The sequence below is a fragment of the Coregonus lavaretus genome, assembly GCF_964263955.1.
Source record: "Coregonus lavaretus genome assembly, chromosome: 18".
Classification (NCBI taxonomy): domain Eukaryota; kingdom Metazoa; phylum Chordata; class Actinopteri; order Salmoniformes; family Salmonidae; genus Coregonus; species Coregonus lavaretus.
The window spans coordinates 18,497,408-18,524,849 of record NC_140005.1 but is presented as its reverse complement, the minus strand read 5'-3'; the positions used below and the strand labels follow the sequence as shown (position 1 = coordinate 18,524,849).

Sequence of the window (27,442 nt, the reverse complement as noted above, 5' to 3'; positions counted from 1 at the left end):
TGAATGACTACCCCATCTCTGTACCTCACACATACAGATAATTGTAAGGTCCCTCAGTCGAGCTGTGAATTCCATGCACAGATTCAACGACAAAGACCAGGGAGGTTTGCCAATGCCGCACAAAGAAGGGTACCTATAGGTAGATGTGTAAAGGAAGCCTGAAGGAAGCCTGTACAGCCTGTAAAGAATAAAAAATTTCCAAAACATGCATCCTGTTTGCAATAAGGCACTAAAGTAAAACTGCAACAAATTTGGCAAAGGAATGAACTCTTGGTACTGAATACAAAGCATTATGTTTGGGGCAAATCCAACACAACATATCACATGACCGAGTACCACTCTTCATATTTTCAAGAATGGTGTTGGCTGCATCATGTTATGGGTATGCTTGTCATCGGCAAGGACTAGGGAGTTTTTTAGGATAAAAATAAAAGGAATAGAGCTAAGCACAGGCAAAGTCCTAGAGGAAAACCTGGTTCAGTCTGCTTTCCAACAGACACTGGGAGACAAATCCACCTTTCAGCAGGACGATAACCTAAAACGCAAGGCCAAATATACACTGAAGTTACTTGCCAAGATGACATTGAATGTTCCTGAGTGGCCTAGTTATAGTTTTGTCTTAAATCTGCTTGAAAATATACGTCAACACTTGAAAATTCCTGCTTAGCAATGATCAACAACCAACTTGACAGAGCTTGAAGAATTTTACAAAGAATGGGCAAATATTGTACAATCCAGGTTTGCAAAGCTCTTAGAGACTTACCCAGAAAGATTCACAGCTGTAATTGCTGCCAAAGGTGATTCTAACATGTATTGAGTCAGAGGGTTGAATACTTAACTAATCTAAATATATTAGTGTTTTATTTTCCATTAATAATAAAAATAAACAAAAGGTATTTTTTTTAAATCACTTTGACAATAGAGTATTGCGTGCAGATCGTTGACAAAAGTAATTACAATTACATTGAAGAAGTCATTGGGTGTGAATACTTTCTGAAGGCACTGTATATAATGGAGTTTGACAACAATGTTTTATATTATATTTTTTACAAGTGTACTGACAAGTGAATAAATGATTCCAGTTGCATCAGAAACGAATAAAGTATTGACCTCACCTTCTGGATCAATTCATTGTGATATTCATGAAATATATTTGGAAGTAACTAGCTACAATCTTAACGCTAAAACAAATGATGCAGGGAGTTGGTGTATCATTTCAACTTGAATTTGTTGGCAAGTAAACATGTTTCAATAAAATAGTAGATTAGTCTGTCAATGTAGCAAATAAGTAGACATGGCTTGTATTCAACACAAAGTTTATTTGCTCTGGAGACCGAGTTGAGTTTACACAGCAGTATGCAGGAACAGTTATAGCAATGTATGACATATTTACAGTAGAATAAAAATATACTACTAACGCCTATAATAAATACTACAGTTCTAAAAAGGGAATACTTGCATATGGTGTGTTTGGGGGTGAAGTGAGGTGTTTGGATACAAGAGGAGATTGTTGTTATAGACCCTTCACATCTCCTCTTGAATTGCTCGCATGGCCCCAACAACACACGCAGGCAAGGGGATTATGTATCCTGTGCCTAGCTTCTCCCCACGTAGAATAAACTCCAAAAATTATCTGTAGGCCACCAAGCAGTATTGTCTGTAAGAGAATGACAAAAACACTATTAGACTTTTAAAGCCAAAGTAATTCCTTTACTGTTCGTCATCAAAAAATGTATCCAGTTTTGCTCCTAGTCCTAATGAGATGCACTGAGGCTAGCTAGCTATAACATTAGGCTACAGTACATTTTGAGTATAGCAAACAAAGCTAGCTAGCTGAAATTGGCTAGCTTGGCTTGAAGTGGTAATAGCACGCCCTGTTATGGCCAAATCGATCATGAACTTATCCTATACTGAACAATACTGCCTCGTGTGAGAGAGTTTAGGTATATTGCTAGCTAGCTACCGACAGCAAAACAACTTACCCATTTGTCATTTGCCCTCCTGGTCCAGCTGATCTAGGCTGCCGCCGCCAGTTGATCTTCTGAAGAATGTCTCCAGCACACCTCTATCCATATGTGAGTAGAAACTTAGATGTTCTGACACACACACACACACACACACACACACACACACACACACACACACACACACGCGCGCACACGCGCGCACACACACGCACGCGGTCCATGGGGTCTGCAGTGACCCTCTCCAGTAAGAACTGTCCATGATCTAATTAGTTACAGCACAGACATTATTCTTCTGTTGGCACCACCAGTCTGACTGTAGCTCCCCATCGCTGCTTGCTGGTCTCGCAATTATTGTGTTCGCTGTCTCAACTCCTCTTCAGTGTATTCCAGCTCAAATGAATAGGTTAGTATGTCCCTATGTTAGTATGTAAAAGAACATCAAAAACGGTTTAGTGGTCTAGCTCTTCTTGGAAAGAGGAATCATCAGAAACAGCCATTGTAATTATTTAGCTAGCCATCTCAGTTAGACAGTGTTCGGTAACATAGCTTCCATGAACCTGTAGAAACTAGTAACACCCCCGTTTTGAAAGGTCTTCCTTCGAGGGTGGGAACACAATTGAACAAGTAAGTAGGGCTCCCTTCAGGGTGTAGTCTTTACAAAGTCAGGGAAACTGAGTCAACCTAAATATCCTGCAATATCGTGGCAGATAGGAACATCGTTGAGACAAGTCCAATGTCTCTATTGAACAAGGACAACCCTATCTAATCGCTGCTAGCGAGCAATCGATGAAACACCAAGGCCACAATAATTGCTACAAAACATGACTCCATTCATTTTTAGATCAGACAACAGGCTCAATCAACCAATGACGTCACCATAATTATGCTATGGTGCATAATTATGTTTGAAACACCTCTCATCACTCATAATTATTGTAGGGAGACTGGAAAAACACCCCAAATAGTGTCTAGCGCTGAAGTTTCCATTTAAGAAGTAGGCTCCCGGAGTAGGTCTTTTACACTGAAAATGAAACAAAAATTGTTTACGAGATCAGAACAGAATCCGAAAGCAATTCTGGGTTAAACTGTTGAACTGGGGCTCCAGCACATTGCCCACTGCCCAGGCATTCATGCAATACCAGACTACTCTGTGACATGCCTCTGGGCCAAATCAACTAGGCCAGAGACATTTACAAAATTAGGATGTATTTGGTGGAGTAAGTTAATTGGGTGGAAAGCCTGCATTGTGGACAGTATAAACTACTGAATGTTTTGTGCACTTTACTGTAACTACATCACATCACATGTTCTAATTGATTAACGTTCAACTGTGAGAGTGCACTGTCTGGTGTGTGCATTAAGCCCAGTCCACAGTGTTGAACTGGTGAAGGTCATCTGAAGCCAATGGAATATTTACACTGTACTGTAAAAACATCCAGACACTTGGCTAACAGCTCCCTGACCTGTTCAGACTGTAGGCATTTAATGATGACAAGAAGTAATTTACTGTAGAAAAGTGTGTCAAATGTTCCCTAGCTGCAGGGAGCTGAATGTGTGCCATTCACACTGCATGGAGTCATTAATATGCTATGTCACACTCATACAGGAGGGCCTAGTCAATCAGCTTTTGATCAGGCAGACTGAAGGAGACTCATTGGCATAAAGTTAGCTCTGCCTCTGCTCTGGCTGTCTGTCAGGAGGAGTGGGCTACAGGCCTAGCACTGCAGGTGCAGCACACCAGTGGCAATGAAGCTGGATCTGGTGGGAGAGAGGGAAGAAGAGGGAGACGGAAAGAGAGAGAGAGAGAGAGAGAGAGAGAGAGAGAGAGAGAGAGAGAGAGAGAGAGAGAGAGAGAGAGAGAGAGAGAGAGAGAGAGAGAGAGAGAGAGAGAGAGAGAGAGAGAGAGAGAGAGAGAGAGAGAGAGAGAAGGGGAGCAGGAAAAAGAGGGATGAGGGAGAGAAAGCGGGTCTTTAACCAGGCTAAGATGCCTGAGGGGCAACAACACAGAGCTGAGGAGATCTGGGGGAACCTGTTATGTGGAGACAGATGGATGGATTCAGGGTTAGCTAGCTACCCAAACCCCATTTAACTTTGGCCTACACACTCAGAGAGAGAGAGAAAAAAAGAGACTGGGGAGATGGATAATTACATTTTTAAAACAACATCTCTCTCAGGGACACTGTGGTTTTGTTTCAGTGAGGTGGTGCCTGGGGCCATGGAGAGATGGATGAAAGAGAGACCCCCCATTGGAGGAATGTAGGCTAGCCAGCAGGCACTGTGTCACTAGGCAGGCCAGGCAGCAGTGTGCTGCAGTTCAGTCACTGTGCCACTCACTGCCTCAGTCAAGGATACCTGGAGCAGTGCCCTGAATCTGCAGTCAGACAGACCGCTAGCTAACACATCAACAGTGTTCTCAATTAGGATCATACACCCTACATAGCCGGTACCCGTTCTCTCACCCCGGTCCATCCACAGCAGTTACCGACCCCATGAGGGACATCAGTAGGGCACAGCAGGCTCTTCATCCTCCTCCTCGTCTGCCTCTGATGCCAGCAGCTTTGAGTGTGCCAACTGCTAATCAATCCTAATCTCACCACTGCCACAGCACAGACGCTGCCACAGCTCAGCTATTTCAAAACCAAGTACAAAGAACCCAACCTGCGAGAAGCCAGGGAAGTGTCTGAAAACACAATAAACATCTGAGCTCTCACTCCACAGCCCTCTGAGAGCAGCACTGAGTTGCTGACTTTTGACCACATTAAGAGGAGGTTAATGATAAATCTAATGTTAAATCCAGTACTAGGAAGCAATGGAAGCATAGCAGGAGCAGGCTCATTCAGAGGCCTTGATAACACACAGCTGCTCCCACCACAGTGAATTAACCAGAGACACCAGCAGCGCAGTCCTGAAGGCCCTGGAGCCGTCAAACATAATTCATCCCACTGAGCCAAATTTGTTTCCCTTATGAGGTCAATGGGAGTCCATTCACTGAGACTGACTCTATAGACTGATGCATGGAGCTGCTGAGCTTATAAAGCACTCAGTCTGCACTGCAGCCCGCCAGCGAAGGGCAGGTCTTAGTAACGTACAGGCCTCTCAGAGCTAGCTTTGCACGGTATACCGAAACTTCTGTACTTTTTCGATACTAGAACATGAAAAACGGTTCGGTACTAGAATTTTTGTTACTGTCGGTACTTCTGTCAAATGTGTCTCACGTCATCTACTAATTGAGAGAGGATCAAGTCTGTCTATCAGCGCAGCCAATGTCCCCTTATAGCGCGAGAGCACCATGCCTGATCCACTTACTCAGTGCTAGCTCTAGCCTGTCAGGAGGAACCACTGAACTCACTGGGAGTCTGGGCTGCATCACCACTTATGCTGCACAGAAGTTAACACTCTTGAATAATGCAACACTGCATGTAGACATTTTGAAACGTAATTACTGTTCCCAAAACTTCCTTGCTAGCTTACAGCTGAAGCCAACATAAATTCACTACCCTAGTACCTCGTTTATGCAAACCATAATGCAAAATATTGCTGATTACAAAGCTGATTGTCACCAAGAGCTTTATTCATTCACTTTGTCCCCCTACCTCACGTCTCTCCCAGTCAAGATAATCTTTGCTCGAGCATAGAACTGACTGTGTGTGAATGACATCATGGTCTTAAAGAGACAATGTTCACTTTTATTAAAGAAGAGATTGCTTCTTCCATGCAGAATGTTGTTGATCAGTAAAATCAAATAAATTCCAATTGGAAGGGAAACAGATTGTTTTTCATATTTTGCCTCAAGAAATCAGCCAAAACAAGCTCAATAACTCAATGCATGCACACACTCCTATTGAATATGTATTCAACTGTATTGTGAATAGGCCTAGGCTACATCTTGATTTACCCAGTTTTTAATAGAGATTACTATTCAAATAAATTATTACCATTATGTTGCTATGTAGTTAGATTGGTAAAAAAAAACTACATCAAAATTGATTGTATAATTGATTCATTAATGGAATACATTCAAAAATCAAAAAGTTAAAATTATTTTCAAATGTAAAAGATCTGTCTGGATCAAGTGCCATTCTGTGACTGGCTAATACACCTTCTTGTTTTGGTATCATTTTGCTATCAAGTATCGTGATGGTATCGAGTATCGTGATACTAAACCTAGTTTTGAAATCAAGATTCTGGTATAGTGACAACACTACTCAGAGCATGGCCCTGGCTGCTGGCAGTGTGATTTAGAACCGACAGCGCTTTCAAGTTAGAAGACATTAATAACAGTCTGAGCAACATGCATCATCTTCTCTAAGCAGTGTATTTACAGTGTGTGATTAACTCCTGACCGTAAGGTTAAAGCCACGGGATGGAACAGAGGCAATGGTGCAGCTGCTCACTCAGGCTGGAATTCATACGTGGCATCTCATCCACCGTGATAAATAACAGCGGTTTACAACTAACTGTCAACAGCCTTGCTACACCTCCCTGGGTTGTGTGATCTTGGCAGCTAAGCATGTCATGCCACTGTCAGATATAATCACTCAGGTCAGCCTTAGTAGTAGCCTATTGGAATTTGCAAATTTGCAAAACAATGCAGATGCAAAGTTTGGTAAGCAAATGACGGCACAAACAGCAAACCGTCATTCTTTTACCAAACTCCTCATCTGTAGTGTTCTTAAAGTAAATGTGTTTTTGTAAATTTTTCACATGAAACTTTTAAAAAAGAGTTTGTTTGTATGGTTTGTTTAACTTTGCAATCATTGGTTTTTGTTTGACATACATTTAAAGTAAACAAACAATCTGAGTCTCAGTGTCACTCTGTTCCTGTGGAATTGTTGTGCAAAATTCAATATGATAACACTTGACGGCTAATCTCGGCAGTTTAGCACAGGGGAGCCGCTCAACTGGCGACTGTCACTCTTCCTCCTGAGGTCGCTTTCCTTAATTAATGCTGGATGGCGAGCAGCGGGTGCCCGGTCGTCACTATCTGGCCATGCTGCAAAGGACAGTATGAAGATGCTCTCTCAACAACACAAAATCTCTGACTCAAAATTAAGAACAAATGGGGTAACTCATGTTCTTGCTCATCAATTCTGACCATAGGCCTAGGAATTTTGTTCTTAGCAGCATGGTCATCTATTGATTACCCTACAGCCCATGTGGAGTCTACCCTCCATGCCTTTCTTATAACCTCACCAGAAAAAAACACAATACCAATGGAGATGACAACCAGGGTAGTAAAAGAAACATGAGGCTGTTTACTGGGGCAACACACACCTATAGGCAGTAATGAGAAGAGTATGTAAGCCTATCTCTAACAAATTAACAGGATTAGGCCACGGCGAATGGTTTGTTTTCCTTTAGGCTGTAAACCTAGAGTACCACAACAGATTAAAGCTGGAGCGGTGAAACTGCTACGGCCATACAACAAAGATGTTAGCCTACTTCAAACAACGAACATCAGGGGGGGAACAACATCATTGTACATCAATGCACACGTGATAGAACAGCAGAGTATGTACTATGATTTTTAAATGTTACACACGATGCAGAACGCTCCTCTGCCCCGTTTATAAAAAACATCCCAAAAAACACAAATGCGGCTGGGACGACCAGTGGCGCTGTTTCACCAAATGAGGATCTCAACTTTAAGAGTTTGGATTGGTGTTGCATGGTATACCGAAACTTCTGTACTTTTTCGATACAAAAACAATACGGTTCGGCACTATAATTTTTTAAAAGTTTGGTACTTCTGTCAAATGTGTCTCACGTGATTGAGAGGATCAAGTCTGTATCAGTGCAGCCCTTTTATAGCGTGAAGAGCAGAGTGCCTGCTCCACTTACTCATTCATTGCTAGAGCTGTCTGAGCTGCATTAGCTCCCCAGTCCCCACTCATGTTGCATAGAAGTTAACACGCTTGAATAATGCAACAGGACATGTAGAAATGTTTTATGGGCATTGTTTTGCAAACAGTAAAGCAGGCTAGAACACTTTTACAAAGCAAGACAAAACCAGTAGCTTCCAGCTTTAATTGTAGGCTAACTTTCCTTACTAGCTTCCAGCTACATTCACTGCGCTAGTACTTTGTTTGTGATAATATGAACACCATTAGACAAAATATGCTGATTTCAAAGCTGACTGTCACCAAAAACGTTATTAAATTCACGTTGTCTCCCTCACCACCAAAAACGAATGATCTTCTTCATCTTCCTTTGCCTCCATTCTGGTTTCCACAGAGGGCTTGCAGTTGCCGTACAACACCTGCTGGTAGCCATGTTGGAAGACCACCGCATTAATTCTTCCGACAAGAACAGATGAGTGGCTACCCCAAACTGCATGATAACAGTGCCCAAAACGAGTTGATTCATCACCACGGTCATTTTCTGTGCAGTGTTTGGCTGCTCTAACAAGACAGGATTGTTTTTTTTACAGATTACCCACAATCATGAAACACCAAGGAGATAAGACTCACGAACAGTCAGAAAAGCGAATAAACTTTTTTGCCCCTCAAGACCTGAACCCAGACAGCTGTCAGCCAAGGGTCTGCTCTGATCATTTCATCACTGGTAAGTCTGATTGATTTGCGAGTTTACTTTAGCTGTTAGCTGTTACGCTAACCAGGTGTTAACAACAAGACTCAGTTAGCCAACATAAGCTAGCTAGATAGCTTGTAGTCTAACTATTAGCAACTGTGTCGGCGCGTGAGTTTCAAGTTTTGGGGAAGCTCTTTTTTTTTTTTTTTTACCATAAAAATGCCCCTTTATAATAAAGCATTGCATTCATCTATCATCACATTTGCAGACAAATGTAAGCCTACTATCCTAATGTGATGAGTAAATTGGATAGTCATAATTTAGGTTATTAATGAGCGCGTAGTGGCATAGGCCTAGAATATCAGAGACGTTTCTTTCCTTTGCACAGGAAAAACGTGGCCTTTCATAAACACTTCATGAAATTCTACTACACTTTATATGACTGGAGACATAAGCAGCATCTTTTTAAATATGACAAATCACAGGGTAGCCTAGGCCTACTCTGCTCACACTGACAACAGATCAATAAAAACAAGCTACGAAAAGGGGATACACAAATTTCACAATATGACGTCCATCTAACCTGGAGGACGACATTATTGTCCAAAAAAACTCGTGGCACTGACCCAATGATAATTTGTTGAAAACTTTATTTATAAAGGAGGGTAAATGTATGGACATTACAGCATAGGACAAATACCTCAATGGGATATGACAACCTGCTGTGTTGACTATTGGTCGTTCCAGCCCAACAATAGATGTCATCTTTATATGACACTAAAACACCTAAATGAATGAAACACAACCAAACAATCAAGAGCCCTGAGGGTATAGGTGACCTGAATAAGTTATATTCTATTCTAACAGCAGGTGTGCTTTTCATTTGTTTATGTACTGTAGGTTCAACAGCTGACTATCTAGACACCCATGTCGACTGGATTCCCACTGTGAAAATGAGCAATGCTGCAGCAGCATCAATTTCTACTTCTACTTCGTCCTTTTCCAGATATGGAAGGATACATCCCTCAGTTAGACAAAATGGTTGTCATATGCTGTGCTTTGGTCAATCTGAATGATTCTGTTGTGCCATTTGAGGAGAGAGCACCTTCACCTTGTTGTCATGACAAAAGTGACCCCTTACACTGTATGAATATATCAAATGTAATTTGAAAAAACATGTAAAAGACTATTGTTTATGATATTGTAAACATACTGTACTTTAATAATAGGCTATATTGTTGTATGGGTGAAATGAAAAGTATTTTGTGTGTCATCTCTGCTTTGCCTTGCCCCATTGAATAAAATGTAGTTCTTATAGCCTAACTATAATTGTTGTATTTTACAATTTAAAACACATTTAGCATAGACAATGTAATTGTTGTGGTAGTCTTAGGCAAACCATCTTCATTATCACAGTGGCACCTCCAAGTGCTACTCAAACCTTCAAAGTATCTGGCATTGAACATGGTAATAGTAGTTGTGTGTTTGTATTAAACTAAGGATCCCATCATCTCCTGCTTCCAGACATTGCACTGACAAGGGTTGGATTTGCACTAAACAATTTAATGTCAGTACAAGGCATGTACAACATCTAGTATAATAATTAGCCTCATACATTGTCTATTGGTATTATTCTCAGATACACCATGGTGCTACCCTACAGAGTGCTGCTGATGCTAGTAGACATTAATTGCAAAACTGTGTTTAAACAACAATTTGGTGACATATCTAAGAATGGTATATTTCACCAGCCATGTTGGTGGGTGGTCAATTTGCAGTGCAAGCATTACATTTGTGAATAAAAATAGGCAAAAGTCTAAGTATGAGCACATGTGCGAGTTTGGGTTAGACAAATGCTGCAGTAGTAGTTCTGCTGTTTTGTGTCATAGCTGCTAATTGCACAAATAAATAAGAATCCTATATCCCATCTCGCGCAGCAACACTGCTGGCAAGGGAGCTGTATGGAATGAGTGAAGTGCTGGCATAAATGTTGATCTAATTTAATCGAAAGTCAACCAAGTGAGACTCCTCGTGTTTCTTGACTATTTACATTGTTTTATTCACAAGCTCGGTTGTTTTTCATCGTTAGTTTGAGTCTGCTGCTTCAACTGATAGTCAGATCCCAAATCACAGACACACATGACAGGACTCGAGAGGCCCGTTACCAAGTCAACCTCCCGCCCTTAAAGGGGCAGCTGAACATTTTGTCTCTGATATTTTCATTAAAAGACAGGCCACAAAAAAATGTATGAAATTTAGCAATATACCACATTTCTTCTTACTAATACATTTCTTGTTTTGGAAACATTACAAAGCATTGTCATCCGTTGTTTTGTGTTTTTTTTATGGCCAAAAAATATTTGGGGCTGGTAATAAATCTGTGGCTGGTGGACCAAAAAGTTAATTTTAGGCCCTGATCGGTATCGAAGTGAAAATTCTGGTATCGTGACAACACCGATATGAATGATTAGTGAGATCAAGCAGATATTAAATAAGCATTATATGTGGTGGACTTGTCATAGCTAGCCTACTGTTTTCCCATTGGGACTCTAGTACATTCTGTTATTTGAACTTAAGATCATGAAACCAGTCTGACCAGACTTACCAGTTTGGTTGACTTTCATGAGCTGTCTAAATGACACAATAAATATTGCTCAGTGCAGAACATAGGCTAGGCCTAGGCTACTCCTCACCCTTTGTTCTATTGCATGTGTCCTTGTAATGTCCCTCTGTCCCTCTTACATTTAAACTCAGTATTTAGCCTACAGTGCAAAGAAATGTAGATTGCAATACATTTTTTGTCAAGCTTTGATAAAGAACATGAACTTTTTCACATTACTTCAGATTCTGCAGAATGACAACTGTCAAACACATTAAATTGATCAGAATGAATAAATCAATAACAGGGACATTGAGTAACCAAGCAGAGACGACACTAAACCCTTTCTGAAGATTGCCAAACATTCACCTTCATTTTGACTAACATTGCAAAGGTCAGTGAAGCATACTGTAGTAACAGTCTCTCCAGGCTTCACAGCTCTGAAATACACTCAGAGAATAAAGAGATTCACAACATGTACACTTTATTATTCCTCATACACACTTCCCTCTTCTCTTATGTGAATATTCATGACTGTTTGGACTTGGAGGACTGTAGAATAATAGACATTAGAGATTGATTGACAGATACTAGGAAATGCAGAGGAGAGTTGAAAGGGCTGTATCAGTCAGGTGTGTATTCCTACAGACAGAGCAACAGTGTTTTCCCAAAGCCAGACCTTCCTCCCTGTGGGACTCAGTCGTGACAGGTCCTGATTAGGCTTGGGCGGTACACCGTATATACCGTACACCGGGGTATTTGGAAAAAGCCATGGGACGGCTTTTACATACCGTCAATATCGTCAAAACTATTTATTTGAAGTTTTTTTAATACATTCCAATATTTGTATTTAGCTGCAGTCAACTTGTGCAATACCTTAGGAGATAAAGCAGATTGCATTCTTCCTTTCACCTGTCACATTATTAAATTATTACCATAGTTCCCAGAACAGTTGAGCCAGTCCCGTATTTGTTTGTAAATAGCACAACAGGAGAAAGCGAGCTGGTGAGTCCATAGCGTTCTATATCTATCGGCAAATCTCTGTTGTGCGGCGCAAATGAGGTGATGAAGTTACACTTGTATGCAATTCACTACTAAATGTTTGCCATCAGATATCTTATAATGGCTTTCTGCCAGAAGCTAAAGAGCTCTGGATGAGTTATATGTACATCTGTCATTTTTCCCTCTGTGTTTTTTTCCTACTTGCGTTTATTTTCTCCTCCGTTCTTCTCCGTGTACACATGCTGCTCTTCCTTCAGAAAAGCATTCATCACAGCTAGGGTTGTCCCCCAAAAATAAAATCTTTAAGCACTGCAATTAAAAATGAAGAGACACAAATTACTAAAGAGGACGCCAGAGATCAATATAGCTTAACCAGAACAAAAAAACCTGTTCCTCACCCTCCTCCTCCCGCTGTTACGCTCCTGAAGTTGCCGGTAATAGGTTACACCAGCGGTTGGCAACGATTTCCATTTGGTGTCCCAAGTTAATCAAAATTCTATCTAAATGAAAATGATACAAATCTAAAATGAACTTCTATTGCCATTGCCAATGTGTAAAAATAGCCTACATAAAGCCAACAAATAAAAACATTGCAGCCCGCAGCTAGAAAATATCCTGATAAAAATAAATATCCTATAAATCACATTGGCTATGCATAGCCTGTCTGCAAGGAACTTGAAACATTGTATCAACTATTGTATTAGCTTGGTCCGCAAACCTTGTGCTAGCAAACTTGCAACATTGTCTAAAATATTCTGGGCCCTCAGAGTTTCCTGCACCAGTGAGCTCCGGACAGAAAATGCTGTAATCAGCTAGGCCTATTTTATGACGTTTCCACCAGATCAGAGAATGACATTTTTTTTTCTCTTTCATGCTGAGTGGTAATCGAAAGGGAGAGAGCTGGAAAGATTTCTCAAATAGGCTAGGTTGAGGAACTATTCTCAATGGATGTAAAAACAGACTTCGTTTACTTGCTGTTTGAGGCAAAGAAAAAAATACTTTGAGAAGCTCCACAGTTGGCGAGTTAAGACAATTAGAAATAGTATCAGATCCCCAAATGGGCACATTTATAGGCCTACATTTGCGCGCAGGCCAGGTAAACTAGTCCTACTTCTATATGCGTAATCAAGTGTGTGTCCTTACTCAAGATTGACAGGAGCGTTTCAAACAAAAGACAATGAATAAATTGACAACTAGTAAATGGAATGAAATAAACCAAAACTTTGTGTCTTTGTGAGACGCACAGTAGGTGAACGGATGATCTCCGCATGTGTGGTTCCCACCGTGAAGCATGGAGGAGGAGGTGTGACGGTGTGGGCGTGCTTTGCTGGTGACACTGAATTCTGCAGCCATATGCCATCCCATCTGGTTTGAACTTAGTGGGATTTTAATTTGTTTTTCAACAGGACAACGACCCAACACACCTCCAGGCTATGTAAGGGCTATTTGACCAAGTAGGAGAGTGATGTTGTGCTGCATCCGATGACCTGGCCTCCACAATCACCCAAACTCAACCCAATTGAGATGGTTTGGGATGAGTTGGACCGCAGAGTGAAGGAAAAGCAGCCAACAAGTGCTCAGCATATGTGGGAACTCCTTCAAGACAGTTGGAAAAGCATTCCAGGTGAAGCTGGTTGAGAGAATGCCAAGAGTGTGCAAAGCTGTCATCAAGGCAAAGGGTGGCTACTTTAAAGAATCTAAAATCTATTTTGATTTGTTTAACACTTTTTTTGGTTACTACATGATTCCATATGTGTTATTTCATCGTTTTGATGTCTTCACTATTATTCTACAATGTAGAAAATAGTAAAAATAAAGAAAAACCCTTGAATGAGTAGGTGTGTCCAAACTTTTGACTGGTAGTATATACAGTTGAAGTCGGAGTTTACATACACCTTAGCCAAATACGTTTAAACTCAGTTTTTTTCACAATTCCTGACATTTAATCCTAGTAAAGATTCCCCGTCTTTGGTCAGTTAGGATCACCACTTTATTTTAAGAATGTGAAATGTCAGAATAATAGTGGAGAGAATGATTTATTTCAGCTTTTATTTCTTTCATCACATTCCCAGTGGGTAAGTAGTTTACATACACTCAATTAGTATTTGGTAGCATTGCCTTTAAATTGTTTAACTTGGGTCAAACGTTTCGGGTAGCCTTCCACAAGCTTCCCACAATAAGTTGGGTGAATTGTGGCCCATTCCTCCTGACAGAGCTGGTGTACCTGAGTCAGGTTTGTAGGCCTCCTTGCTCGCACACGCTTTTTCAGTTCTGCCCACACATTTTCTATAGGATTGAGGTCAGGGCGTTGTGATGGCCACTCCAATACCTTGACTTTGTTGTCCTTAAGCCATTTTGCCAAGTATGCTTGGGGTCATTGTCCTTTTTCCTCCAAACATAATGATGGTCATTATGGCCAAACAGTTCTATTTTTGTTTCATCAGACCAGAGGACATTTCTCCAAAAAGTATGATCTTCATCCCCATGTGCAGTTGCAAACCATAGTCTGGCTTTTTTATGGAGGTTTTGGAGCAGTGGGTTCTTCCTTGCTGAGTGGCCTTTCAGGTTATGTCGATATAGGACTTGTTTTACTGTGGATATAGATAATTTTGTACCTGTTTCCTCCAGCATCTCCACAAGGTCCTTTGCTGTTGTTCTGGGATTGATTTGCACTTTTCACACCAAAGTATGTTCATCTCTAGGAGGCAGAACGCCTCTCCTTCCTGAGCAGTATGACGGCTGCGTGGTCCCATGGTGTTTACAGATGAACGTGGTACCTTCAGGCATTTGGAAATTGCTCCCAAGGTTGAACCAGACTTGTGGAGGTCTACAATTCTTTTTCTGAGGTCTTGGCTGATTTCTTTTGATTTTCCCATGATGTCAAACACTTTTTTCCCATGATGTCAAACATACTGAGTTTGAAGGTAGGCCTTGAAATACATCCACAGGTACACCTCCAATTGACTCAAATGATGTCAATTAGCCTATCAGAAGCTTCTAAAGCCATGACATCATTTTCTGGAATTTTCCAAGCCGTTTAAAGGCACAGTCAACTTAGTGTATGTAAACTTCTGACCCACTGGAATTGTGATACAGTGATATACAAGTGAAATAATCTGTCTGTAAACAATTGTTGGAAAAATTACTTGTGTCATGCAAAGTAGATGTCCTAACCGACATGCCAAAACTATAGTTTGTTAACCAGAAATTTGTGGAGTGGTTGAAAAACAAGTTTTAATGACTCCAACCTAAGTGTGTCAACTTCCGACTTCAACTGTATGTTAGCACAGCTGAAAACTGTTGTGCTGATTTAAAGAAGCGCAAACTGGCTCTAACCAGAATAGAAAGAGGAGTGGGAGGCCCCGGTGCACAACTGAGCAAGAGGACATATACATTAGAGTGTCTAGTTTGAGAAACAGACGCCTCACAGGTCCTCAACTGGCAGCTTCATTAAATAGTACCCGCAAAACACCAGTCTCAACATCAACAGTGAAGAGGCGACTCCGGAATTCTGACCTTCTAGGCAGAGTTTAAAAGAAAAAGCCATATGTCAGACTGGCCAATAAAAATAAAAAGATTAAGATGGGCAAAAGAACACCGACACTGGACAGAGGAAGATTGGAAAAAAGTGTTATGGACAGACTAATCGAAGTTTGAGGTGTTCGGATCACAAGAAGAACATTTGTGAGACGCAGACCAAATGAAAAGATGCTGGAGGAGTGCTTGATGCCATCTGTCAAGCATGGTGGAGGCAATGTGATGGTCTGGGGGTGCTTTGGTGGTGGTAAAGTGGGACATTTGTACAGGGTAAAAGGGATCTTGAAGAAGGAAGGCTATCACTCCATTTTGCAACGCCATGCCATACCCTGTGGACGGTGCTTGATTGGAGCAAATTTCCTCCTACAACAGGACAATCACCCAAAGCACAGCTCCGAACTATGCAAGAATTATTTAGGGAAAAAGCAGTCAGCTGGTATTCTGTCTATAATCCCACGGGGGGTATGAAAAAACAAAACAAAAGTAATGTATGCACTAACTGTAAGTCGCTCTGGATAAGAGCGTCTGCTAAATGACTTAAATGTAATGTAATGTAATAAGGGAGTGGCCAGCACAGTCACTGGATCTCAACCCTATTGAGCTGTTGTGGGAGCAGCTTAACCGTATGGTACGTAAGAAGTGACCATCAAGCCAATCCAACTTGTGGGAGGTGCTTCAGGAAGCATGGGGTGAAATCTCTTCAGATTACCTCAACAAATTGACAACTAGAATGCCAAAGATCTGCAAGGCTGTAATTGCTGCAAATGGAGCATTCTTTCACGAAAGCAAAGTTTGAAGGACACAATTATTATTTCAATTAAAAATCATTATCTCTAACCTTGTCAATGACTACATGTCCTATTCAGTTTGCTATATATCCTATTCAAACTCATTTCATGTATGTTTTCATGGAAAACAAGGACATTTCTAAGTGACCCCAAACTTTTAAACGGTAGTATGTATGTATGTATGTATGTATGTATGTATGTATGTATGTATGTATGTATGTATGTATGTATGTATGTATGTATGTATGTATATATATATATATATATATATATCAGTACCAGTGAAAAGTTTGGACACACCTACTCATTCCAGGGTTTTTCTTTATTTGCCACTGCTTGACTAAAAAAATCTCGGTCGACCAACAGCCTATCGACCAAACAGTCGACCAGTCGACTAAATGCGGTCAGCACTAATCACAACTTTGTTCATTTGCACAATTTTTCTCATTCACTTTCGCTTGTAAATGTTCACACTCAAAGAAAATGATATTTGGTAGCTACTAGATATGCTTGTATAACTTTATGATCTGGATTTGCCTGGCATTCCAATTAGGTTTGTTAATTTTCGCTCGTTAGCATTTAGGTAACAGCGTCAATGTGATTTAACTATTAATTTGTGCTACTTTTGTTAGCATTCTGGCAAGATGCCCAACAGGCTTTTGTTGCGTTTTTAGCGCCCCCCTTCTATGCTATGCCGGTAATACCGTAAATCCCGGTATGAGTGAAGGACGATATGACAATATGAAAATCTGAATACCGCTCAAGCCTAGTCCTGATCTCCTCCAACCAGTTAGGGGAAGTCTTTGGATGTTTCTGTAGTCGTTCCTAAGACTGTTCATAAATGATTCAATAGTAGGGTTCCAACTAAACAACCACTGCAGGTACACATTTAATTTCTCTTAAAATCAGGACATACAAATGTATATTTAATTTTAGTCATTTAGCAGAACCTCTTATCCAGAGTGACTTACAGTACTGAGTGCATACATTTTCATACTGGTCCCCTGTGGGAATAGAACCCACAACCCTGGCATTGCGAGCGCCATGCTCTACCAACTGAGCAACATGGGACCACAGCAAATGTTGTTGTTTTCTTTCCCCTAATCTATCAACCCACTTAATTGGTAGACTTGCTGCACCAAAGCCTGCACTTCTACAGTATGTCAGCTTAATGGAAATGGCCATGGCCAAACTGAACTATAGACCACAGATTTGATGTTGACTCCTAGATGTCACAAACACCAGCTAGCATTAGCCTCAGGCCATGCAGCTAGAGGTGAGCCTAACTCTGCAGTCCCAGGCACCAACCTGAGCTCCGAACACAGCATCTAGCCTGTACACCACGGCCAAGATGGGGACTAGATATCCCTGCTGGACGTCACACTCATTACCGTATGTCACCGTTGTCGTACATATTTATTTACCCAGAAGTAGGTCAGTGCTGACTCTGCATTAAGAGATGGGCCTAGTACTCTGTTGTTTGGCAAAAAATAATCACATTGTTTTTCTACTGTACTTGATATCATGAATCCAGAAATACCAAGCCCGTTCTGTGAAAGAACACCACCTAGGCCTACATTACTGACAATGGCACTCTGACTGAGGCCTGTGTGAGGTGGGGATAAAGAGGACAGCTGTACACCAGCTGCATTTTTATCATGGCACACATTGTTTGAAATGCTAATTGCCTGGGGATCATGGCACATTGCTTCTTTATACTGCCAGATGCTTATCTTGGTGCTGTACCAAGCTTAGGGAAGTCACACCCACACTGGCCGGCCATCTCACTGGCAAGAATAGGAGTGGACTGAGCTGACCCTGATCTTAAGGTAAAGACAGATACACTGAGTATATCAAACATTAGGAACAACTTCCTAATATTGAGTTGCACCCTCCCCTTTTGCACTCAGAACAGCCTCAATTCATCGGGGTATGGACTCTACAAGGTGTCGAAAGCGTTCCACAGGGATGCTGGCCCATGTTGACGCCAATGCTTCCCACAGTTGTGTCAAGTTCGCTGGATGTCCTTTGGGTGGTGGACCATTGAACTGTTGAACATGAAAAACCCAGCAGTGTTGCAGTTCTTGACACAAACCGGTGCGCCTGGCACCTACTATCATACCCCGTTCAAAGGCACTTCAATATTTGTTCTTGCCCCTTCACCCTCTGAATGGCACACACACAATCCATATCTCAATTTTCTTAAGGCTTAAAAATCCTTCTTTAACCGGTCTCCTCCCCTTCATCTACACTGATTGAAGTGGATTTAACAAGTGACATCAATAAGGGATCATACATTTCACCTGGATTAACCTAGTCAGTCAATGTCATGGAAATTGTTGTTCTTAATGTTTTGTACACTCCGTGTATATCCTAGTTAACATCAGAATGATGTGTAATTTATTATTGTAGCTCATGTATGGTATATGTTATTCTGGTCACTGGGCCTAGGCTAGGCCTATAGATAGCCTATAGTGCCCTATGAATCGCACAGGAACAGACTAAATGACACTATGACTGTCTGGAATTGGCAAGTCTAACAGGTACACAGTAATAACGGACAACCATGGGAGTGGCACGGAGGAAACTGTTATATGAGATCAGGCCAGGCTGCTCTCTCTTCTGTCTCTCAGCCTCACCCACAGAACCAGTCATTATCCTGCCAGGGTGATAATGACAGAAGCTGTCATCCTAATGTGCAACACTAGACAGACACAGACCTGCTAATGGCTGTCTAGTGTCACCTAACCTGTATAGCACAGTTCACATCTACGCCCAGCTATTAACAATGGATTTGAGATTGCCGCATCTGGCACAGGCCTTGATATCCATACCAGAGTCAGGCCAATGGCAGAGGATTGAAATGCCACAGTGACTGTAGCCCATTACTGAGCAAAACATAGGCCTAGTATGGATTTTCACTAAAGCTGTGGTATTAAACTGATCTGAACAAGTATTATTGGCTAATTTGGCTGACAACAATAACATAACATGAGGTATTGCCCTTAGTCATTCATTGCTTCCGTTGGTTAGGCCTATGTGGTTTCCAATGTCACTGATGTCAATGTGAATTATAACCCTGACCCATCTTTCTCTATGGTATGAAATGACAAGCCTTGTCCTACTGTGTGTGAGCCTTTCTAAAGGAACAACGCATTGTTTAATGTGAGCTTCATTAACACATTCTCAACATAATACACTTCAAGGCGGGGCAGAAGGTGTATTTCACCCTGGGGTAGATTGTATTCATTGGGATAACTTAGGCCTAACTTCTTCAGTGAATAGGCAGATCAGAAATATTTTGAATAGCTATGTCTCTTATTCGAGTGCTTGACAACTGTCATTAAATGCAGTATAGTACGAGCAGTAAAAGACTCTCGCATATGAAAAAGAATGCCCTGAAAGCAGGTTGCTTGTTTTTATAACAGAGGCTCTTCGAGAGTTTATTTACAGTCAGAGCGCTACATGAACTGCCCCAATCACACCCATCAAGGAGGTAGACCATTGAACGTGCGTAGATGTAAATGACTAGATGTAAATTACATGGAAATGTAGACTGGTTTAGTTCTGATAAGCCGGTAACCAGAGAAAGTGAGTAGGCTGATGGTAAAGCTCAGACTGTACTTCAAAGAACACACATTCACGTTCTAAAATTGACTTTAGCCTATCACATGGGATTATTTATTTTCTATTTGGACAAAGCTATTCGTAAACTGGCTATTAAAACCACAGTATGACAAATAGGCTAGCCTGACTGTCATTTATTAATGCAGCCTAGCTAAGATGTGATTTTAAACTCTGACGCATTAGCAGAATCACAGCAATAAGCTGGTATTCTATGGTACATTGAACCTGTACAAGTGTTTGAAAGTAGGCTACACTGTGGACAGGGATTAAAGATAGCACGAGTTCGAAGCTATCCAGTGCGTTTTGAAAAGGGGAAAATCACATGTCAAGAGGTCTCAGCTTGACTCAACAGGGAAAAAGACCTTGCTGAGTTGGTTTCCGATGTGGCAGTCATTGTTTCCCCAGAGCTTTACCTCCCAACAGCAGCTGTTAGAGCCGATTTGGGCATATTTTGTATAAAAGACTGAACATACTGAGCTCCATGTACATTTGTGTAAATATATTAAATATTAATGTATATGATGAAATATTAGGTACGTACCTTTATGATTTATTTACCGGATGGAGATATATTCATTTGTTATTAGTGTAACTCAGTTTTTGGCCCCCCCTCTTGCCCATTCATTGTACTGTGTTAATTGTGTTAGTATAAAGGCAGGAAGTTGGGCCTTCGGGGGGAGGAGTCCTTGCTAGATGCGGGAGCGGTATAGTTTTTTGACCATATAGACATACAGAAATACAGACAGACAGGTCATATTATATTATGTATTTGCATTTCAAGTAATCTCTGCTTTAAGTTGATTGGAGAATACCTTTTTGTTAGATAAGAAGAATAAACATTTTTGTTGCACTATATCCCTGGATCTCATTGAATGTTTGGCCGTTTGGAAACGTTGAGTGTGGACTGTATGCGTCCGAAACAACCCCGCTTCAGGCTAGGGCAGTGGCTATGGTAAAGAGGAAAGGAAGCCACTACAGCAGCCATCCCAGTTGACCCTGACCCCACCAACATTCACAGCAAAAGCATGTAGAGGATGAAGTGACACTGTGGTAAACATTCCCTCTGTCTTCTCCTCTCTCTCGCTGATTGCACACACACCGTTATCACCAACAACACTTGCACTTATTTACCATTGTTCCCATGGAGGCCACCTGCTGTTTTAGGTCAAGCAAATTGTTTACACTGCATCTTAGACAAACTAATAATAAAGAGAAGCAAATTCTCTCTGAATTGTTGCCTTGGCTTTTGCCATTGCATTTGAGGTAAGCCTATACTCCACCAGGGAATGGAGAGGGCAGAGTGCAAGTAGAGTCTCAGGCATTTAAGTGTGCGGTGTGTGCATGCACGCGTACTATGAGTGTGTATGTTATCCCAGTTAAGGAATAGACATGCATAGCTCCAGTCACAGAGGCGGTGTGTGATCAAGTGGTCTAGCAGGCTCCTGTAATTAACAACCTCAGCCAGATCCAGCCAGGCATGACCAGCAAATTAACATGCAGCCGCTCTCACACTCAACATGGCAGATATGCTAACTGGGCACAAAACCAACACAAAGAAGCTCCAGTGAAAATAGACTATGCAGAATGATTTTTCAAGTACATAACTTTTAGGGCAAATGGGCCAGGAGCTTTTCCTGGCCTTGTGACTGACCATAGCCTATTGATGTCATGCTATGATATTGGGCTTAAATCAAACTTGAGTCAAGCTGAATCAACATGGATAGGGGTAATGGTTTCAGGATGTCCCTGACATTTAGAAGGACCTTTAATATCATTCCTATCTTGATATCAAAAACATTGGAAGTGGCATGTTTTACCTTTCGGTAAGAACGGAGGGAGTGCAGTGACACTTGCCTGTGTTCTTTTGTCAGTGTGTGTGTCTGAGTTCTCGTATAAAAAAAAGATGCCTTTTTAACATGAAAATAATAACCACATGGTTTTGTAAGCTTTCAACATAATTTATAGCAGCACATATCACGGTGATCAATAAAAAAAAATAGAGGCCAACCTAAACTCCCTGCTGTGTACAGCAGCACCCTATCACTCATCCCCACTTCCTGTCCACATAGGCACCAGCCAGCACAAGACCAGGAGGAAATCCTTCCTTTGCTGCAAACACTGACTGCAGGAGGGAGGAGGGGAACGGCCATTGAACATCAATATGGAGGCCCAGCTATCAGCCACTGCACAAACAGACCTGCTACTTAGTGTCTATTATCTATCCTGTTGCCTAGTCACTTCACCCCTATCTATATGTACATACACTACATGACCGAAAGTATCGAACATCTCATTCCAAAATCATGGGCATTAATATGGAGTTGGTCCCCCCTTTGCTGCTGTAACAGCCTCCAATCTTCTGGGAAAGCTTTCCACTAGATGTTGGAACATTGCTGCGGGGACTTGCTTCCATTCAGCCACTAGAGCATTAGTGAGGTCGGGCACTGATGTTGGGCGATTAGGCCTGGCTCGCAGTAGGCGTACCAATTAATCCCAAAGGTGTTCAATGGGGTTGAGGTCAGGGCTCTGTGCAGGCCAATCAAGTTCTTTGACACCGATCTCGACAAACCATTTCTGTATGGACCTCGCTATGTGCACGGGGGCATTGTCATTCTGAAACAGGAAAGGGTCTTCCCCAAACTGTTGCCACAAAATTGGAAGCACAGAATCGTCTAGAATGTCATTGTATGCTGTAGGTTAAGATTTCCCTACACTGGAACTAAGGCGCCTAGCCCAAACCATGAAAAACTGCCACAGACCATTATTCCTCCTCCACCAAACTTTACAGTTGGCACTATGCATTGGGGCAGGTAGCGTTCTCCTGGCATCCGCCAAACCCAGATTTGTCCGTCGGACTGCCAGATGGTGAAGCGTTACTCATCACTCCAGAGAACGCGTTTCCACTGCTCCAGAGTCCAATGGCAGCGAGCTTTACACCACTCCAGCCCACGCTTTGCATTGCGCATGGTGATCTTAGGCTTGTGTGCAGCTGCTCGGCCATGGAAATCCATTTCATGAAGCTCCCGACGAACAGTTCTTGTGCTGACGTTGCTTCCAGAGGCAGTTTCGAACTCGGTAGGGAGTGTTGCAACCGATGACAGACATTCTTTACACAATACATGCTTCAGCGCTCCCGTTCTGTGAGCTTGTGTGGCCTACCACTTCGCGGCTGAGCCGTTGTTGCTCCTAGACATTTCCACTTCACAATAACAGCAGTTACAGTTGACCGGGGCAGCTCAAGCAGGGCAGAAATTTGATGAACTGACTTGTTGGAAAGGTGGCATCCTATGACCGTGCCACATTGAAAGTCACTGAGCTCTTCACTAAGGCTATTCTACTGCCAATGTTTGTCTATGGAGATTGCATGGCTGTGTGCTTGATTTTATACACCTGTCAGCAACGGGTGTGGCTGAAATAGCCGAATCCACTAATTTGAAGGGGTGTCCACATACACTATATATACAAAAGTATCTACCTCAATTACCTCGTACCCCTGCACATCGACTCGGTACTGGTACTCCCTGTATATAGCCATGTTATTACCTGGTACTCCCTGTATATAGCCATGCTATTACCTGGTACTCCCTGTATATAGCCATGTTATTACCTGGTACTCCCTGTATATAGCCATGTTATTACCTGGTACTCCCTGTATATAGCCATGTTATTACCTGGTACTCCCTGTATATAGCCATGTTATTACCTGGTACTCCCTGTATATAGCCATGTTATTACCCGGTACTCCCTGTATATAGCGATGTTATTACCTGGTACTCCCTGGCCATGTTTTTTAAAACTCATTATCATGATGTGTTATTCACTGTGTATTTATTCCTTGTGTCAATATTTCAATATATATATTTTTTTTATCTTTATTTCTGCATTGTTAGAAAGTGACCAGTAAATAAGCATTTCACTGTTAGTCTACACCTGCTGTTCACGAAGCACGTGACAAATAACATTTGATTTGCCTTATCTTTACCCACACAAGGACAAGAAAAACAGTGGAGAAGTAACAGACTGCCTCGGCTCACTGTTGACCTCTATCTTGACCATACAAGTCTTGACATTGAATCTGCAGTGTCAGCAGGAAAGCACCCTGATAGGCTACCACTACACTTTCGGCATATTAACCATCTGTGCACTACTTCAGCACACAGATTTGTACACAGAAGTAGTGTAAAGTGGTTGACAGTTAGGGCCTAAATGACAGGGGGTTCATCCCAGATATAGGTGTTCTACAGGTCAGTGAGCCTGTTATAAGACGGATTCGGACAAGGTGAGTAAATTTCAATGGTCCAACTAGCACACCGCTTTACAGTGCGCTTCATAAAAACACCATACGAAGTGGGAGTCTGGCAATATTTTGACATAGAAACGAAACATCCCTTGTCTGTCATGAATGTTAAATACAATTATATTTTAACTTACTCTGCGAAATGTCCGTGGGGTTGGTTCTTATTCAGGTCGAAATTTTAGACAAAATATCAACAGGAAAGTATTCTTAAATGCAGGTGTGTGTGACAATCAATATATGTTTTCTCATCACCTAAGGCACGTGCGCAAGACAGAAGTACATGCACGCGAAGCATGCATACAAATCTAACTCTTGCAGGTGTTTACATCGTTTTGTGCTCAATGGCAGTACCTGCACTCTAAAAACTCGGGTAAATAATACTTTGCTGCTGATATTTTGTCTCAAATTTCGAGCAGCAGAAGGACCAACCGCGCAGACAACCGGTAGAGTAAGTTTAAATGTAATTTTATCCAGCATTCTGTCTTGTAAGTTAAGTTTTTGCAGTACTTAGTTTCTGGCTGTGTAACCAGAAATCTGGTATCACAATCTAATTTATCAGCCTAGCTTCAACAGTGTCATGTGCATTCTGTTCAGATGTCATCTACAAATGTTGGCTACAAATAACGCCTATTTTGTTAATGTCAGCTAGCAATCTAAATTCCAGTGAGTTTAGTAAGTTAGACAGTGGCTATGTTAGCTAGCAAGCCGTTGAAGGACTGGAAGTTGATAGTTAACAATAGCAGCCAACTTGCATAACAAAACTGGCCATTTAGTTAGTACCTGTGACATGAACCCTGTTACCACAAAGCTAGGTGGCTAAAGGTAATGGCTTGGTTTTTGTAACCTGCCTGCTGTGCTGCTGACTGGCATGCTAATCAGCTAACTTAGCTAGCTAATTTAGCTAGCCTTTCTACAATGACAGTGTGGCTTGCTAGCTAGACAGACGCGCTAGCCACAAGGGATGGCTTGGTTTAACGTTAGCTAACTAGTTCCACGTTTATATCATAGCGTGACAACAAATATATTCGACGTGGTAAAAAAAACATTGGACTCAAAAGGTATGCACGCATATTGCTAACTACAGAGCCAGCTAACGTTATTTAGCTTGCTTGGAGGCAGGCACCATCAATAATCAAGCGAGCGAGCCACTGCTCGGTGCTGCAGCAAAGCACGTTAACATTTCACTCACCTAACAGTGACCGGAGGTGCTTCAGTCGGGTCAATACATCCTTCTTTGGGTCCAGAACTTTCTGTGTAGATTTCTTGACGTCTCCATGGCCCCTTCGAGTGAACATTCCGCTGTAAAACGCAATTTTGAAATCTGGAATTAGCTACGACTTTTTTTTAACATACAGTCAGCCTATGCTTTGACAGCGCCACTTTCCTCACCACCGCTCTATTCTTGCTCGGTAAACATACGTTTCGCCGCTAGTCCCCTCCTTTTTCGTGGGTGTGTAAACACGGAAGCGCAGCTCGTACCGTGGCCACGCCCCCTGTAGAATGTAGCCAGCAGGCGCTTGCCCCATGCTTACAATTTTTCACAGAAATGTAATAATGTCACTGTCTCTGATATTATTATTAAAGCCAGATTCTGTAGTTTCGACAGCCTGACCTTGCCACTTTTGTTTGGTAAACTAAACTGAGGCGAGAGATGGAGTTGGAGAAATGCACCACTCTCAAATTAATGTTCTGAGGTATTGTCTGATGGAACAGTGCCATTAAATGATGCCTCCCATCAGAACATGCCCCCCTATAGATCCGCACCTTTTTAACCTTAATTTCATCAGGTGAGTCCATTGAGAACATATTCTCATATTCACTGGCTAAAAGCAACCAATTTAAATGTAATGAATAATTATTCTAATCTAACCCCTGAATATTTAGGAAATTAAAAAGACTAAAATGAAGTGAAGATTTGTTGTGTGCTTTAGTCTTCTCATGCCAAATGTCTACGAACAGGTGCTGGAAATAAACTTAAGTTCTTAATTGGAGCATTATTTTTATTTGGGAAAACCATGTGCTCTTAAAGCAACCCTTGACTTGATCCAATTAAAACAGATGTTTCACTTGCATCAGGAAAGAGAATAAAAAACTAACTTCAATGTGTAGGGACATCCCAAAGATACCAGATAGCACGGACCCTTTCAAAAAATTCACTATTTAAGGCAAGTTAGCTCCACAGTGTCACCTGGTGTTTACTTTTGGTACTGCTGCTAAAGCTGGCGCTATAAGTTACCTTCTTGTAAATAAACATCACAATCACAAAAATGTAATTATTACTAGAAGGTAATTTTTCATGAAGAACAATTGTGGGACTTGCTTTAGCTCTTTTAAAGTATTTTTGTTGTAGTAGAATACGTTTTAAAACGTTTTAATTAAGCAAAGTGGTGAAAGATAGTAAAAGTTAAATATATTATAATACCTGGTCTGATGACTTTAAAAAATATACTGAACAAAAATATAAATGCAACATGTAAAGTGCTGGTCCCATGTTTCATGAGCTGAAATAAAATATCCCAGAAATGTTCCATATGCACAAAAAGCTTATTTCTCTCAAATTTTGTGCACAAATTTGTTTACACCCCTGTTAGTGAGCATTTTGTCCTTTGTCAAGATAATCCATCCACCTGACAGGTGTGGCATATCAAGAAGCTGATTAAAGAGCATGATAATTACACATGTGCACCTTGTGCTGGAGACAATAAAAGTCCACTCTAAAATGTGAAGTTCTGTCACACAACACAATGCCACAGATGTCTCAAGTTCTGAGGGAGAGTGCAATTGGCATGCTGACTGCAGGAATGCCCACCAGAGCTGTTGGCAGAGAATTGAAGGTTCATTTCTCTACCTCTACCAATGTCGTTTTAGAGAATTTGGCAGTATGTCCAACCGGACTCAAAACTGCAGGCCACGTGTAACCACGCCAGCCCAGGACCTCCACATCCGGCTTGTTCACCTGCGGGATTGTCTGAGACCAGCCACCCAGACAGCTGATGAAACTGTGGGTTTGCACAACCGAAGAATTTCTGCAAAACTGTCAGAAACCGTCTCAGGGAAGCTCATCTGCGTGCTTGTCGTCCTTACCTGACTGCAG

At 41.6% G+C, this 27,442-nt stretch overlaps 1 protein-coding gene and 2 long non-coding RNA genes across 6 annotated transcripts in view; 1 reads left to right on the top strand and 2 right to left on the bottom strand.

The window, feature by feature from the left end:
- The window catches only part of LOC311145863 (ral GTPase-activating protein subunit alpha-2-like), a 174,127-nt gene extending 148,371 nt beyond the window's left edge, over positions 1–25,756 (bottom strand). For all 4 annotated transcript variants that reach the window (XM_084182207.1, XM_084182209.1, XM_084182208.1 and 1 more), the window contains exon 1: positions 25,538–25,756. In XM_084182207.1, coding sequence (XP_084038333.1) covers positions 25,538–25,643 — 106 coding nt within the window. In that variant the 5' untranslated portion in view covers positions 25,644–25,756. The remainder of the gene's footprint in view (positions 1–25,537) is intronic.
- LOC311145864 lies at positions 1,300–2,732 on the bottom strand. Its single transcript, XR_014614638.1, has 2 exons — positions 1,983–2,732; positions 1,300–1,657 (listed from the first exon to the last, which is right to left on the bottom strand). It is a non-coding gene; the product is annotated as an uncharacterized lncRNA (long non-coding RNA).
- LOC311145865 lies at positions 1,998–9,815 on the top strand. The gene is made up of 3 exons (XR_014614639.1): positions 1,998–2,075; positions 8,398–8,531; positions 9,399–9,815. It is a non-coding gene; the product is annotated as an uncharacterized lncRNA (long non-coding RNA).
- Positions 25,757–27,442: the final 1,686 nt, after the last annotated feature.